General features: G+C 42.3%; 1 protein-coding gene across 6 annotated transcripts in view; it reads right to left on the bottom strand.

Moving 5' to 3' along the window:
- The window catches only part of DEPTOR (DEP domain containing MTOR interacting protein), a 75,459-nt gene that overhangs the window by 20,701 nt on the left and 37,832 nt on the right, over positions 1–16,926 (bottom strand). For all 6 annotated transcript variants that reach the window (XM_075085684.1, XM_075085683.1, XM_075085688.1 and 3 more), the window contains 4 exons: positions 4,828–5,013; positions 4,014–4,148; positions 859–929; positions 84–188 (listed from right to left, as the gene is read on the bottom strand). In XM_075085684.1, coding sequence (XP_074941785.1) covers positions 84–188; positions 859–929; positions 4,014–4,148; positions 4,828–5,013 — 497 coding nt within the window. The remainder of the gene's footprint in view (positions 1–83; positions 189–858; positions 930–4,013; positions 4,149–4,827; positions 5,014–16,926) is intronic.

Below are 16,926 nucleotides of genomic sequence, written 5' to 3'. Positions count from 1 at the left end.
TCCCTCCCCAAGTACAGGCAGCCCAAGACCTTCACTGAGCAGCACAAATGACCCCAGTAAATTGTCCAGTTTTGAAAACCTACCTTCATCCCAGCTGCGGCTGCTGGCCCGCTGGGGTCCACAGCCTGGATGTGGCAGGGCTTGCTCCCCCGCACCACAAAGCCCCAGCCCACCGCATCACCGACGATCTGGAAAGAGAAAAGAAGGATGTGATTACCTTCGGGCAGCTTGGTGAAATTCAAGGGGGTAACATCTAAATTAATTCGTATGATGAAGGATCAATTCAAAACATAATTTCAGCATCTCTATACTTCAATCACATAGTAAAGGACATTGTGTACAGGCTGTTGTATCACTCATGGGAAAGGCTCTATCCAAAAGATTCCTCTTGCTTTTAATTAACTTCTTTTGTTGAACTAGGAGGCTGTAAAAAGCAATGCTTCCAATGACTAGGTTCAAAAATGTCTTTACAGAAAGACTTTCTCTAATAGTGTATATGAATCAAGATTTCTGTCCCACCATAGTCTAGGAAGACTTAAGTAGAAAACTTCAGTTTGGGTGGGTAATCTACTCCTGCAGTGCAAGCATTACCGGGAGCACAAAGTCTAGATGAGTTCGTATAACACAAATGTTACTGGCTTCATGTAATTTTACACTCCATTTAAGTCAGCAGTACTACATTGGCATAAAGACAGCATAAAAAAGTGCAGAATCAGAGACCTGAAATGTGTGGAAGTACAGATAATGGAGTATGGGATTTTAAAGTACAAACCTGAGCAAATGCAGATAAGCTCTAATTATCCCATCAGAAAATGTCTGTTTGGATAACATGCAAAAAGTAAAGTACTGGAGACGTACCGTAAAAGTTTTTCTTACGTATGGGGCTCCAGGCATCAAGAGCTCATCAGCAGTCACATGCCTCTTTAATACTGTGGAGGTACATAAATGAATATTCAATATAAGCATTCCTCTAGAGTTTTTCCTAATAAGATACAGTGTTGGGATACAACACCTTTTTGGTCCCATTTCCCATACACTCAGTTCTTGCAGGCTTGCTTGACAGTAGTAAAAGAGCCAAGGAAAAGACTGAAAACTCTGAGTACAAATGATGAGATCTTTGGAAAATCAGGGTGTTTAGCCAACAGACTTCGTCTGCAATCAAGAGCCACTAAACACTATTACAAATACCAAAAGTGGCTGTTCCCGTGTCCAGTGTTGAAACAAGTGACATGTTTCCTGGCATGGAGCAGCTTTTCTTCCCTGCTCGCTCTGCGCATGTTGGGTGCCCTCTGCTATTTCCTCTGAGTTGGGTTTGAACCACAGAATTAAGTAGTAAGAAAATTCTGCTTGAGTCAGGATTTATCCCAACAAAGAGATTTCTGCAACTGTAGGCACAGACGTCTAACCTCATCTTATCCAGGGACAGCCTAGGTAATCTATAGCTGGATGGGATTTTACATGAAAGGAAATACCAGTGAGTTTCTGCAAGTGATTCCCCATTGCCTCACTACGTAATGGGGTAATTTTCCCCTGGACAAAGTAAATGTAAATGCCAAAACAAGTCGATACCATTCTGCATACCAGTTTTTATCTGTCTATAAATGCTTCACAAGATGAAGGACAATGGGAAGATACATGTTGTTCACCATATTTGCCTGCTTCACCTCCAACATTACAGCTACTTTTCTTTCAGTGATAAATAATTTTGATGATGTCTCCCTTTTCAGTCACAGGTGGAAGACAAAACTTCCCACAGATGGTATTCGAAGACATTCATGAGTTTCTTAATGACATTCATGGGAGCAGGGAGAATTCTAGCATAGAAACCAATATGTATTTTTTGTCTTTCCCATGGATTTTGACAAACTGTCATTTAGTCAGCGTTACACTTCGTAGAGCATGCCTGGTCAACGTAACAAAACCTGAATGATTATGATCATTCGACAAGTCAGAATCAGGTAAATCATCCACGCAGGATTCCCTTGTGCGCCTCCCTTCATTATACCTCCAGAAATTTTTTTTTGTTTGATGATTGTTTTTCTACATGACTGCTCAGGCCATGGCCTGGGTTTTTTTGTTTGCCTGCAAGAGAACTCATCTGACAATATACATCTGCCTTGTGTTTATTAGCATGCAGTTCAGCGACATGCTCTAGTTCTGAATAGCAAGAAACTATTTGTGAAAAAAATCACTTTATAGTCCAGCAAAGGATTAAGAATTCCTCCATAACACTTACATCTGACAACCTTATGTTAACCTCTGCGAAGTGACATGTGGATCTGTATTTGTGCTATGGGAGAAACTACCCTATGTTGCCCGTAATTGTATAATTCTTAAAAATAAGTCTGTTTATAAGACCATTGATGTCTTCTTTCAAATATGAGTCTGTTAAAGCTATTCAGAGTTTGAAAACTAGTCCTAAGGGAGAACGTCTTTTAAAAAATTAAGAATTTATGCAAGGGCAGCATCAGCCTATCCTTTCTCTTCCAGTGCTGTGTAATCAGCTGCATTAAAATAAACTTGTTCTCACTGCTCTTGGGTTGACACTCCTTATATAATCAGAACCATAAATGAATGGAATAGTTGGCATACTTCAGATAACACATTTATGGACAGTGCACGAATGCTGCTTTATCTGTCTCAGAAATTTTTCCAGGATGTAATTAGTGATGTACTGGACCCAAAGAACTCACCATACAAAATCTATCAGAGCGTTTCTGGGAAGTATAGTTGAGAAATATTCTGCCAAAACATGGTAATGTGGCACTCTTCATATAGGGGCAAACATATCGGAAGGTGGTGCTGAACACCCAACAGCAGCACACTCCAAGGATGCAACGGCCACCAGCACTGAGAGCGTTCCCCCAAGCCGGACAGCAGGTCTGGTGTAGGGGGTGATGCCTCCTGCGATCACACTAAGTCCTTCAAACTATTTTAATTTAGAACTTCATACTGAATTCCCAGCAGAGCCTAAGGAGAGGGAAGGAAATGTGCTAAAAGGAGAATGAAATAAATTGTCCCCGTAACTATGCCTTTCTTTCTCATGGACACTCTGAGCAGCAGGAATGAAACGCACTTTAGCTCACTCATCTCCAGAGTAAACTGTCAATGTTTTGAACAGGATTCACACAGTGCTTGAGGCGCTCTAGTAATCACTTCAAATGACAGCATCCTTTTGAAAGCAAAGCTTACACATAGCCACTGAAGCCTTCCCCCATTGCACAACACTCCCCACGCTGTCGACAGAGACCCGGTAAATTTGAAATAATGAGCACAAAGGGCAGCAGGGACTCCGCTTTGAAATTCAGGGCTGTTTCTGAGGAAAATGGAGACGCTGAAACAATGTCTATCCTGTTCTCTTTTCCCCTTCCCAGATGTACAGTAAGAAACAATTTTAAGTGAACTGTGGAAGAATGGGTGTGTTTAACCTTCCGGCGTGGGATAGGAAATCCTTTCAAAAGGAAAATAAGCTTCAACACTACTTTTACCTTCCTAAACAGACCGGTGTAAGACCCAAACAAATGAAAATGTTGAAATGGTCCCTGACAGGCTGGAACAATGCTGCCTCTTTTTTTTAGAGGCTGCTGTTTTCTGAGTTGTATTATTTCATAGCAACTCAAGCGGCCACTGCATAGTTAAACTCTCCTCTGACTTGCACTGAAGGAATGTCTCTAGGAGGAGATTTGAATCAGCTCAGAGCTTGGCAATGAAGAGGCAAATCTGGGTCTCTGACTGCATGTCCTCCTAAGAGATAAAGTGCAGCTCAAACCACAATTATGGGCTTGATGCAGAGATTATTGGAGGCAGACGTCTGGCTTGTGTTCAGCAGGACTTCAGGCTAAAGGATGATAATAGTCCCCTCTGGCCTACAAAACTTGCGACACTGTAAATTTTTAATGTACCCTTGAAAAGACAAACTTAGACACAATGCTAGGCATTGTTCATGTGGCTTTCTCCCCAGATGGATGTCTGCGCCCTGGCTCCTGTGCAGTGTAAGTGATGCTGGTGCTCACCAGATTTGGGGTTGCAGAGGACGGGGGGACTGCTGCTGAGCGTTGGGCTACTGCTGAAATACCCGCTGCTGCCACAGCTACTCATGCTGCTCCTCCGTACTGCTGACACGATCTTTATCTCCTTGGTGGGACTCACTACAAACAGAGAGAAAATACAGAGAGAAAGAGAGCCAGTATCAATTATTAAACCCATTTCCCTGGTTTCCTTAAAACAACAGAATAAGCCATGCTTTCGCTGACAACACTGGGAAGCGGTTAGTGTGTTTTACATAGTTAGAAGAGTCACCACATGAGTATGATATACTCAGGTATATACATGAGTATGATATACTCACGTATACTGCAGCTAGGACGATGGCTGAACTGCTCCCATTGCAGTGTCTTCTAGGAGGCATTTCAGTATAGGGAAATAATTTCTTCCATTTTTCCTTCTACTTCCCATTTATTCTTTCAGTTCTTGCTAGATATCTCTGTACAGCAAATGCTGCAGGACCCCATACCCTCACTTCTACTCTTCTCAAAAACTCCACATAGAATATAGAAGTCATTACTTTGGGCTTGGAGGGATTTTAACCAGTTCTATTTTTTCATGGACACTGATTTTTGATCAGCATCTGCCATGCTATTGATGAGGTGCAAAACCACCCCAGGGAGCTACAGATTTGGTAAATCAAGTGAATAGACAATTCCTATGAGCAGGAATACATGATACCCTGTCCTGCTTTTTTCAGATAAACACTGGCCTTGGCCAAAAAAGGATCGCTGAACATGCCATGTAGTTGCCCTACAGTCAGCAGTATAGTTGATGAGTCACCTGAGAGAAAACTGGTGTGTTTTCTGTTGTCATGGTTCTGCTTGCGCAGGCAAAATGGGCTGTCATGGCTTTCTGGCATCAAGCGAGATTTCTCAGCGAGGAGCTCCATTAATCGCCGCCGCCGCCGGAAATTCATTCTACACTGGTAGAGCAAGTTGCTGTCCATAAAATGGTGCTTGTTGGACACTGGAAAAAGAAACGGATAGAAAGTCTACATCTGGTAGGACTGAAATCAGAGGATACCTATCTGCAATGTGTGCACTGCACACCTTGGTGTAAGGAAGCAACACACAGAGCTCTCCCCTCTGGAGACTCAGAAAAAGGAAGAAGGTGGTCAGCTTCTCACACATAGCTTCAATATACACACTTTTATAGTGCCGATAAAGAAGTAGGAACTTTAGTGGTCATTGCTGAGAGAAAACTTCTACAGTACCTTGATTAATGGCAAGCACTTCTTATTGTCAAGTGGAAATGGAAGTACTTCATCTTTCTGTTACAGGTTGCAAAATGATCCATCTCCACGCATGCTCCCTCTGTATGCTGTTTGGTGCTGATGGTCACTATAGACCAGACTCAGCTCTTTATGGTGAGTTTTTTGTAAATTAAACAGCCTAGGGCAGCCCCTGGGAGCTCTGACCAACTACCTCATTTGGAGCTACAGGGCAGCAGAGAATTGAGAGCTGTGTATTTCCTCTGTCTTGATCACCACAGACACCGTGTCCCAGACACTTCCTCCAGGCCACTTCCTCCCCTTTGCACGGATATGCAAGGTTTGGGAACAGGCATCTGGCCAGAAACCATTTCTTACATAATGAACAGAAGTCTTAATTACAACTTGTTTTGACAATGAGAGCAAATCCCAGGTTGCTGGTGTCAGAGCAAGAGCGCCAAGACTACCAGCAGACTGCAGCATCACTGACAATGGTGCTGCATCTCAATAGCGATAAAAACGCAGCAGTTGGATGGAGCTCTGTGCCAGGTCCTGAAAGTGCTCTGATTCCTTCAGGGCTTGATTGCAGAAAAGCCCTCCGGAGTACTCCCTGCATTAGTACTGCAGCATCTTAAACAGCTGCAGTGGATGTTTTGGCTGCATTTTCTCCATCTTCACCTAGCTCCTGTGATCACGTTCCACAGAAATGAATCCCCACAGTTGACCTTTTCCACGAAGGATCCAGATTCTGGATTTACCTAGTTTATAAATTGCATTTCTTCCAACATTCAATCATAAGAACTGGTGGGTTATACCTATTTATATGTAAAGTGTAAACAACAACATAGATAGGCACTCAGACATCAGTGAAGTCTTGCACTTCATTTGGAGTCAACCTCCTATCACAGACACTGAACTTTTGCCTTGCTTTTGGCTCTGCCCGGCATGTGGGGTCCAAAGGCAGCAGAGCCCAAGGTGCAACACCAGATCCAGAGCCTGGAGCCATGCTGGCCCCATCTCCCTTCATCCTCATTCCCAACACACTCTTTCTTGCTCTCATCCCTTCCGAACACCTCCGTGTGTCTCAGATTCCTCTCCATGAGCCCCGCAGAATTACGTCACATATATGATAGCCTTGCAAAAAAGGCTGTATTTAGACATAAACTTTCAGTATGTCATTAGGTGGTGGAGTCACCATCCCTGGAGGTATTTAAAAGACGTGTAGACGTGGCATTTCAGGGCATAGTTTAGGAGACATGGTGGTGTTGGGCTGACAGTTGGACTTGATGATCCAACCAAGGTCTTTTCCAACCTTAATGATTCTATGATTCTAGGATTCTATGATTCTATTTGATGCTTGTGAGCTGAAGGAATAGCCTCAAAGAGGAAAAGAAAAAAGCCCAGTCACCTTCTCCAGCAGCTGGTGCTCTCAGAGAGAATATTCACGCCAGGGATATCAAGTCATTCAAACTATAAAGAAGATGCCAGTCCTAGCCACAGTGCTTATGGCATAGCCCTCCATACAGACACAGAAACTGCTTTTTGGTCAGACCATATGTCCACCTTGCAAAGAAGCATGTCTCTTGCCTGCCTGGGCCACTGTCAGGGAGGGGACGCTGCCTGTACAAATGGACTTTTGCCTTTGGATCACAAGGAATGATCAGGACACCAGAGTCTTCTGAACTGCACATGCTTGTGGCCAAGTTGCCACACAGACTGTCTGCCCCAGAGCCCCGCAGCGTGGCATAGGTTGTAGGGCACTTCTCAGAGTTTTGAAAAAAGGTAGAGTTTTGAAACTACCTTTTTCATTAATAAAGCAGAAAGGTCATGCCAGTCGGCCAAACTGCAATGTTTCAAGTACCATCTACGCAAAAGACCCGTGTTAACTAGATTGCCAGGTTCTGTTGAGGAGCTTTGGAAGAGCCAGTGCCACTTGGCTTTTCTCTGCTTCATTTTGGTGCTGAACCTGTTGTTTCCTCAGATCAGCTGTATGCATCCTCCAGGAGCAAAATGGCTTTGCTAAGCCAAATTTAGCACTGCAAGCAATTCATTACTGTGTTCTGACAGGTTAATTATTGCAGGCACACACTGCTGCTCTGCTTATCATTTTGGGCCCATATACTATAAAATACTATTAAACAACACTTACTAACAATCACTATTTTTGAAGAACGGAAATAGAGAAGGAGAGATTTGGAGACTTGCCTACATCCACAAAAGGATTTGCTATCAGAGGAAGACTTAATACGTAGGTGTTCACAGCTACCAGTCTCATTTTCAGACCACTGACACAGTAAGTAAGAGTAGCAATACCTAGCAATATCCTACCACCTTATTCAAACAACTTGATGCAAATACAAAAAACTTCCTTTTCTTTTTTTATGACATCTTAAAGAGTTCCCTGAAACCTAAAAAGACAAGCTGTACTTATGCAGCACACTACTGGGATTCATAATGTTAAGTGAAAGAGGGCCCCACAAATACTCACTTGGAAGTAGAATTACTGTTGCCAAACATTTGCCGTACAAGAAATATCAGTATCATTGCTGATTCAAGTTAAACATTATGGCACTACAGTTAAGTAAAACTATCCTGTTTTGTTTGTGTCATTAACTGAAGTGCTCTGCCAGTCTTCAGAAATTATGATAATCAGAGATCAACACACACTCGTGTTGCAGATATTGTAAAGCACTCTGAAATTCTAGAATAATCATTGGCCATGAAACTACATAATATAAACTTTTTTATCCTAAGATACTGAACATTTTTTAAAATAACAATACTTGTTCTGACTGAAATACTGTAACATTATATACTTAAAATAGTGAGGCTTAGGTCTTACACTGAAGTAATTAATCCCTGCTCTAACTGTTTTAGTCCACAGAATTTTCATGCAATAAATAAATACAAGTGGAAAAGGTAAGACCAATGACTATACATTGTACAATATTTGTATACAATTTACACAACAACGTGTTTGTAGCCAGAATGCTTATGACAAGTAGCATTACTACAGAATCTGGAGCGCTCATTGGTTTTCATAGTTTAATTCTTCGCTTCTACTGATAGTTCACATTTCATGCAAGAGTGTTAGAATAACAGCATGCACCCTCAGTTTGAGCAAATAACGTATTTGTAGCACTATGTAACTTTTTGCATATTCCTTGACTAAAAGGTAATATTTATGCACATTTAAGGAGAAGCTCAAAAAATAGACTGGAGTAGTTAGCTCAGACTGCCTCCTTGTACATGCAACAACGAATGAAATATCTCACCAAAAGTACTGGTGTGCCCCATGGGGCTTTTTTTTTTTTTTTTTTTTTTTTCCTTTCAATCATCAACTTTCTGACACATTCATGATTTGGGATGAAATGTCCATGCCAGGACTTTGCCTAAGGGTGAGTGTATCTGGAATGGAGTGGAAAAAAGGGATTTCCACACCACGGCTCAGAAGGAAGAGGCTGAGGAGGGAGAAGCAGACATTGGTGCAGACTGTCTCTGAAGCTCTCCTCAGGTGCAGTGGCTGACTTTCAGCATTAACCAAGGGGAGCTATGCATGCCCCTGTCCTTGATAAATCACAGCTATGTGAATGCCAGATGTAGATCATGCACAGAAGGTTGTTTTTGTTATGCTTGGTACATGCTGGATGAGAAATACCAGCGCAGGCACGGATGCTCAGCTCAGCTGCTTTAACAGCCTGTGTTTTGCTACAATCAGCAGAGAAAAGTGGGAGTGAGACTTTTCCAAACTGATTGCAGAATGCCAAGAGGACTGCACAGACTTGCTCAGGAGGGATTTCTTTAAAGGTAATTTAGAGGTTGTTAACTTGAGCTAACAGACAGCAGCAAATAAACTTGTGGTGCCCAACAAAGGTCCTGCTCCAGGTATCTCCCTCTTGTGGTAGTTGCTGCTGATAGGGATTGACTTTACTCCTGAATTCATCCACTGCCCTTCATAATGCAGCATATAAAAGCAAAGTGGCACCTATTTCAGCTTGTCTTAAATTGTCAGGCCATGGCTGACGAGGATCAGGACCTGTATTTGTACATGATGAGGGTGATGTAAAGAGCAAGGTGGGGTGACTTCATGGGTTTTTCATTCCAATTTAATTCACCAGTGCTCATGTGGCAACATGTTCATGTTACGATGTGCACCTTACGAAAGAGAAGGAAACTGTACCAAAGACAGTAAAGAAAACCTGTGGTGACTGGCAACCTCCAAAATCATAAAAGTGCACAGGAGCATTTGTGGTCCTGGAGGGAAAGACACCAACAGGAATTCACAGTCACTGATGACAAACTTTGGAGGTACAGCTACAACCCACCAGTATAATCTCCCACATGTACAGGCCACAAAACTTCTCCCAGAAAGAGAATTAAAAAACTGTCTTTTAATCTTACAAAACTATAGTTTAATCTCACTTTAAAGCAGCCTGTAATGACCACTTCACTCTTCCCCTTACGAGCTGTTCAAGCCTTCAGTTACTTTCCCTGCTGAGCATTAAAGGTTCAACTCAAGGCTGAATTTGTGTAACTTTAGCTGCTAATCCCTGGATTTTGCCACACCTTCATCAGAAGTTAGGTAAGACCCAATCAGAAATCTTTGTAAAGAAGGCTGTGAAATGATGAAGCCAACTCTCAAACATATCTTTGATCAGGTGAATAAATAACACCCCTTAAATTCTGGCTTTTTTTTTAGCCCTCCTCGAGTCTTCTTCAGACTTTCTTTATCCTTCCTAAACCTGGCTATATCAGAACTACAAGCTTGCAGTTACAACCTCACGCCCCTTCTGCTACTTGCTGTCCTCCTTTTTGTACATCTCAGGCTCACAGTAACAGTTAATACAACTGTACTGCATGAAAAGCATAAGCTGGGAACAATTTGTGCCCTGTACATCCTCCTCCCCCTGCAGAGCGCTGCTTCACACCACCGAGCAGAGCTTGTATTCTCATTTCCTAAATGTACTGCCTTCTAGTTATACCATTAGTTATAAGAAAACACACCTCTTTTTGGGTAATAACCATTTAATTAGTAGAGTTCTATTATTTGTTTACTGCCTCATCTATTCCTAGAGTTTGCAACTTCATTGGCAAGGATTTTAAGTTATTCCCTATTTACATAACTGTTAAGAAGAGAAAAATCAGACCATTTATTTTGACATTCCTCTGACTGTGGACACCTAATGTTGCAGCTTTAGTGGTTCTTGTGCCTGGCTGCTTCACAGTTTCTGTCCAGATACATAAAATATAAATTGCAATGTCCATGCAAATCTTTTTTCAGCTTCTGATTCTGATATAAAATCCTGGGATCCACATGGGGTTCAAACAGCCTTTTTCTTTCTTCTCTTGCAAGGAGGCTGATGCACAGCAGAGATAGAAATATTAGCTTTACATTGATTTCATAGAGCTGAGGAAGCTTTAGAAAGTACAAAAGCCTATTTTAATAAATGGTATGACTCATGCTTTAAAAATCAGGCCATTTTCATAACTGGCTTTTCCCCCAAATCCCTCCCACAACCTCAATTCCCCACGACTTGCAGTGCTGATAATGTGTGTACATCTCCACCATGGTGATTAATGCTTTCTACCAGCCAAAAGCTGCAGTTCCCAGTAGGCCACATCCAGCGATGCACGCCAGCTGCTCTGCACATCCCCAGAAACACGACACTGTCACCAAGCGAGCCCGTGGCTGGAGCCTGGGAGCGGCTGCTCCGTGTCATGTCGAGGGAGCGGTGGGAAAGAGATCAAAGTTCCCCGAGGAGCCAGATGAGCAGCTTTTCTCAAGAGAGCGGAGGACATGTTGAAGTGTGCACTCATTCGTTTGTGTGAGTGTGTGCTTGTGCTGGGGTTAAGAGGAAGAGGTTATAAAATCATTAGGAGAGTATATGGAGTTTTCAGCACTGATATTTCAGCCAAAACCAGCACACGTCTTTCCTCACTTAAAGACAAAAGCAGCACTGAACTCTTTCCAGTGGTGCACAACGCATTTCCAAGCTCCACGAGGCAGTGACACCAGTCTATTCACAAGTACACTTTATCTTTTTACTGAGGTAGTTTCCTCTATTAAACTGATGTTATACCCAGTTTGAAGCTGCAGGAGATCATTCTGGACCTTTGCTATTACTGGCTGCAATGGTCTGCGCCTTAATATAGCAAGTTGCAGATGACTACACCATGGCATGGTCATACTTTGACCTCTGAAGTGGCAGGATATTGCCCCAAAAGAGCTGATGCATGCAGGATGATGAGACACACGCTGGCAGGCTGCAGGGAGTGACAGGGGGCTGCTGGTTTATCTCAAGGAGGGCACAGCCCGAGCTGCTCCCGCCAGCTCCCAAAGTGGGCCCAGGGAAGGGTCTGGCTGCAGCCCCCGTCCTTTTGCTTCCTTGCTCCCCTCTCCTAAGCAGAACCAGTATTTAAAAGGAAAGGAAACAAATCAACAAATAACAGTTACCTAAAAAAATGGCGTGCTCTGCAGATAGCACACAGCTTGCTGAGCCCATCCCCTCTGTGCCTCAGGCCTTTTCCCAGCTCGGTTTCAGTCACTCGCCAGAGAAGCAGTGCGTGTGTCCACTTTGGTTTGCACAGAGCAAGGGTGAGCCTGCGAGCTTGGAAAACACTGACCAGCTGCTGAGACCCGCACAGCATGGCTGCTGGGCTTTCAGCCGGTCCTCGCCCCAGCTCCATGCTGCCCACCTCTGCCGCACGACCCTGCCACTCCTGCCCCGTTCCCCTCCCACTCCTGCCTTGCACCAACACACATGCGGCCGGAGGAGAATAACCGACGCTTTATTCTACATTGGACAATGCTTTTCCCAATCCTCTCAAAGCCTTCCTGTTTTTCTAAAGCTAATCTGGCATCTGCAAATGCATTTTAATAATGGCACCTATTCAGATTAGTTTCCTTTTACCCATTGATGAATTCCACCTGCTTGGAGCTCCCTCAAATCAAGGAAAAGAGACTACAGATGTTCAGCGAGCACAGGGCCTTGGGTCTTCGATTCCCTGCACCATATAAACATGACGCTTGCATCTCCACCATTTATGAACATATATATGCTACCTAGACTGTATATAAGCCCACCTGCAAATGTACTCAACCAGCACGTTAAGCTCTTGGCAGTGCAGCTGTGCTAAATAGTACTGTTTTCTCATTTGGATTACATGGAATTTGCTTTGAACAGACAATGGATCTAAGCTTGAACTGCTCTCATTTCCACTGACCCTCTCGTATAAAACTGCAAAGCAGATCCTGGCACTGAAATACAAAATCCAGAGAGCTGTTCCAGCTCATCCTAGCTAAGGGTGAAGCCATTAAGCGTGTCCAGAAAAAAGTAGGTCCTGGACTCGTAAGTAGTTCCAGAAAAAAAGCTGTCGTATAATTAGAGAACCACATCTCCTGAGCTGTTTCAATGAACTGTGGCATACTTGTGTAGTGCAAAAAAAGTCTAGACAGCTTTTATACTGGCTTTAAAGCATCAGGATTATGATAGACAACTGTCAAAAGTTCCTTGGGAACTGAAATACAGCGTATCCTGCTCTTATTAAAGTGGTATGTTCTGCTCAGTGCATTAACATTTTATTTCAGCTGCCTTAAAATAGGTATGCAGATAAGTTTTTCTATATACATTTTGTCTTTCCAGAAGGTTTGCCATCTATTTGCAGTCTATTTTTCAAATACACGCAACTTACTCTAGCATGAAAAGCCAGTGTTGAATCACACGCATTTCAGCAGTCTTTTCAGTTTGTATATGAGGATTTATCATCTTTAATTTAGCAAGTTTACAGAACATAGCCAACTGCTTTTCTTTGCTTCCAAATAAAGTATGGAAAGTACAGTCTGTGGCAAGGGAAGCAGAAGATGAAAAGGCCCATCTGGGTATCTTTTTTTCTGTTGCAGCTGTTAAAAACTGAAACCCATTCTCTGTCAGAAAAATAGAATTCAGTAGTTAATATGAAAAGAAGTCTTCATATATTATTTACATAATGCATAGAGCGTGTGGCTGTTTCAAAAACCAAACACATTCCTGCTTTAGATAAAGACAACTGCAAGAAGAGCACAATGAGAAGCTGATAGAATAGAAGCTGGAAGATTATATATTTAAATCCGAAGTTCTTATTATCTTACTTTCCTACCAGGGCAATATCATGAAAAATATGCAAAGTGGTCTCCCGATTTAGCATAAGTAGTTGAATTACCGTGATGAGGTTACTGTCCCTATGTATGGGAACTGCCGGGGAAGAACTGCCACACAAATAACTGAGCGCCCCTGCATAGCATCGTCTCAGGGGAAAGTGGGCTTAAAATAAAAACAAAGTTGTGTTGCAGGACTTCAAAGACTAATGGAAGGTTTGTGTTTTAATGAGATAAATCAAGGCACCATGTGTAAAAATGGGATGTTTTATAATTTTTAGCATGGACTATACACAGTGAATGCTTGGATATATCTAACAGCTGATGTGATTCAAGTGTTAGGTCAACTAGAAAAATTATATAAAAAATCTTTGTGTCAATTTTGGAGGAGAAAAAGTACGACCATTTAAGTAAAAGTTTCATGGGATGGTTCAATGGCACTTAGAAATTGCTACCTGCGGTTGATATTTCCAAGAAAAGGGGGTTCCAAAGAGAGATCTCAAATTGAGGAAGAAGTGTATATTTCACATATATGGCAAGTTTTCACTTACAAAGTAAGAAATGTCAGCTCATCGTAAGCAACTGGACATCTAAAGTAAATGTAACAACACTTACTTTACACTTCACAGAAGTTTTAGATGAAAGGGGGAAAGCTTTTCAGCAAAAGCAAAAGAAATAATACTTTGTTAGATATTTTATCTACTTTCACAATTATTACAAACTTTCAACTACATCATGGATCTTGATGCATAAAACTAAATGCACCGATCGTCTTGTTAAAGGAAGTTTTGCTGTATAAAGGTATAGAATCCCTGTGAAGAATAGGAAAAATTCAATAATACGTTGTAAGACTTGTCTGCAGGCAGAGGGGATAGCATATGTTAATATTTTACTGTTCTCACTAAGTCACTACAAAATGTTTGTTTTCATCTCTGAAAGTAATTTACACGGTGGAGTTTTGCTGATAAAAGATTAACTCCTGAGAGGTGGTGAGCACCCGCTTCTGTGCTAAGCCAGCAGAACATGTGCGTGCCTTGAATGCACCACGTCTGGCCAAGTGCAATTAACTCAAAACTTTTTAAAGCTGAAAGGTATTCTGAAGGAGGGTGGGGACAGAAGACACTTATGTCCTGCCTAGGACACCTTACCATATATTTACTATCATTATAAAGTCCTAGCACTGATAAAATGTTCCAGGGAAGATACCTGCTAGCCAGTCATCTCCAAAAGAGATTTTTCCACCCCTCACTCATTCAGGAAAACAAAGTCTGTGGCCTTTCCAAAACCCATCACGCATGTTCCTTTGCTGGTCTAAGGTTGGGAATCTGTATCCCACCCCACTGGAGCACAGTGGAGAGCCATGCAAACCGCTTCGTGCTGAACAGTGCTGTGGTCGCTGCCTGGGAGGGTGCTGGAGAGCTGTCAGATCCTGTGTGTCAGGGAGGAGATAAGAGCAAACGCATGCACTCAAAGGTAAGCAGCAGCTTGGAAAAATAGCAACAGCAAAAGAGAGAGAGTGACCTGGCGTGGGAAAGCGAGCAGTGCTGCTCAGAGCTGGACTCCTTGCAGGCTCGACCAGGGGAGTGGCACATGCCGTACTGTCTGCGGCGCAGGGCAATCGCTGCGTGTCTACACTCCACAAGATACTGAAAAGTATTTCTAAATGTGCTATGGTTTGGTCACTGCCACAGAGGACATGCAAATATACATCTTGCAAAGTGCAGGTGCCATCCTAAGAAGGCATAGGTTCCTCTTAACAGTATTAACCAGATTTTAAAATGGAAAGTATTTATCAGTCGAGATTCCATACCTTAAAACTTTCTGCAAGGCAGGCAGATGTTTCTCCAACCCCCTAGCTTCTGTCCTCAGAGGAGGACAGGAGGACTTAGCCTGTCATGTCAGTGGTGCTCTGCTGCTGGGGCTGCAGGAGCAGGGTAAGTGCTGCAGCAAGTGCTGTAACCAAGTATGAACCAAAAAATGATGCCAGAAAGAGTTTTGTGGATACTCTCTTTCCTCCTTGGACATCTCAGTATTGCTGTTTTCCAGCCTAAGCGAGGGCTGTGACTGTGTTCATGCTCTCCTCTGCCTGCCCCCCAGCCCATCCTCTCTCTGGTCTGATCTTCCCTGGAGCTGGCAGGGAACTTCCTTCTTCTCTTGCTGCACATGAATTTTGACCACAGTAGCTAATCTGTCTCACCATTTCCATATGAAGAAGAACTAAGAAAGATCCAGTCTCCTGGAGGAATGTCTTATCTGTCAACATTACAAAGCTCTACAAACCTCACCATACTAGAAATGGGCTTTTCTACAGATGAGAAATGTGTTCTGCGTGCCTTTTGTTCCTGCCCTTATTGAATGTGCATCACCAGATTTATAATTCTTTGCACAACCTTTATTCCTATATTCTGGCAAAGACCATCCATGTTCGCAAATGCAGACTAACTCCTGGCAATTACACTGCCAACACAAGCTTTCAAGAAATGTACTGTGCATAATAACCTGCTACTTATATTTCTTTTTACTCCCTAGTACTTGGGGGTACCACAGGAAAGGACATCTGGCTCCTATTTGTGAAATTAGTGGTTTGTGGGTTACGATATTTATGTGCCAGTGGGATTTTGGAAGGAAGCAATTCAGCACTTAAGTACGTTTCATCATTTTCAGGTATGTCAGAGGAAATATCTATAGTTATATATGTCCAAAGAGATAAGGAAGATTATTTTTAAACTGAAACATTTGATGTTTTTACAGCATTTATACAATTCCTTTTAAACCGCTGTTTTCCTTTTTAAAATTAGCATCAGTGTTTGTTTCCTGTGTGAAACCTGGTTTGTGTCTGACCAATTAAAGTGAAGATAAATGTGACAGGAAGCTGTTTTGAATACAGTACCTCAGCTGCAGAATAGAGCTTCCCTGAGTAATTGAAATGAAAGTCAGTACCAGTAAAAATAAATTGCACAATTCAGCCGTGGCTGGAAAATTACTACTGAGATTGGCAACCTGATGCAACTATTTCTATTACTTTCTATTGCATTAGGCAAGGTAAAAAATACTTCGTAAGAATAGTAGAGCAAGCTTTATTTTATTCCATATTGTGGATATCAAACAATACTGCTAGAAAAAGATTGCCTTTAGGGCAGGAAAATCTTTTATTCTCTGCTCCCGCACAGTTGAGAGACTTTCTGCTGGTTCTGCCAACAAGGATGCCAATTAGTGTCAAGTAACATTTTGGTACTGCTGATGGGATACGAAACAAAGGCAGCATAGTATGCAGAAATTAATTTAATGGACTAAGAGACAGAAAAATACCCCCTTTTTTTTTTTTTTTTTTTTTTTTGGTAATTGGACCTAGAATTCAGTGACAAGTCGTGAAAAAAGAGAATACTACTCCTGACGTTTTACAGTTTATATCCCCAGTTCTGTACTGGGAGTTCTCATTTTGATATCCCTTCTTGGAGGAAGCCAGCATTACATAAACCTTCAAAATGCACAGATCGTATCCACTTGCTAAGGTGAATCCCACACCAGCTCTGTA

This window comes from Phalacrocorax aristotelis, chromosome 2, assembly GCF_949628215.1.
Source record: "Phalacrocorax aristotelis chromosome 2, bGulAri2.1, whole genome shotgun sequence".
Taxonomy (NCBI): Eukaryota; Metazoa; Chordata; class Aves; order Suliformes; family Phalacrocoracidae; genus Phalacrocorax; species Phalacrocorax aristotelis.
This window is presented reverse-complemented; position numbering and strand designations above follow the sequence as displayed.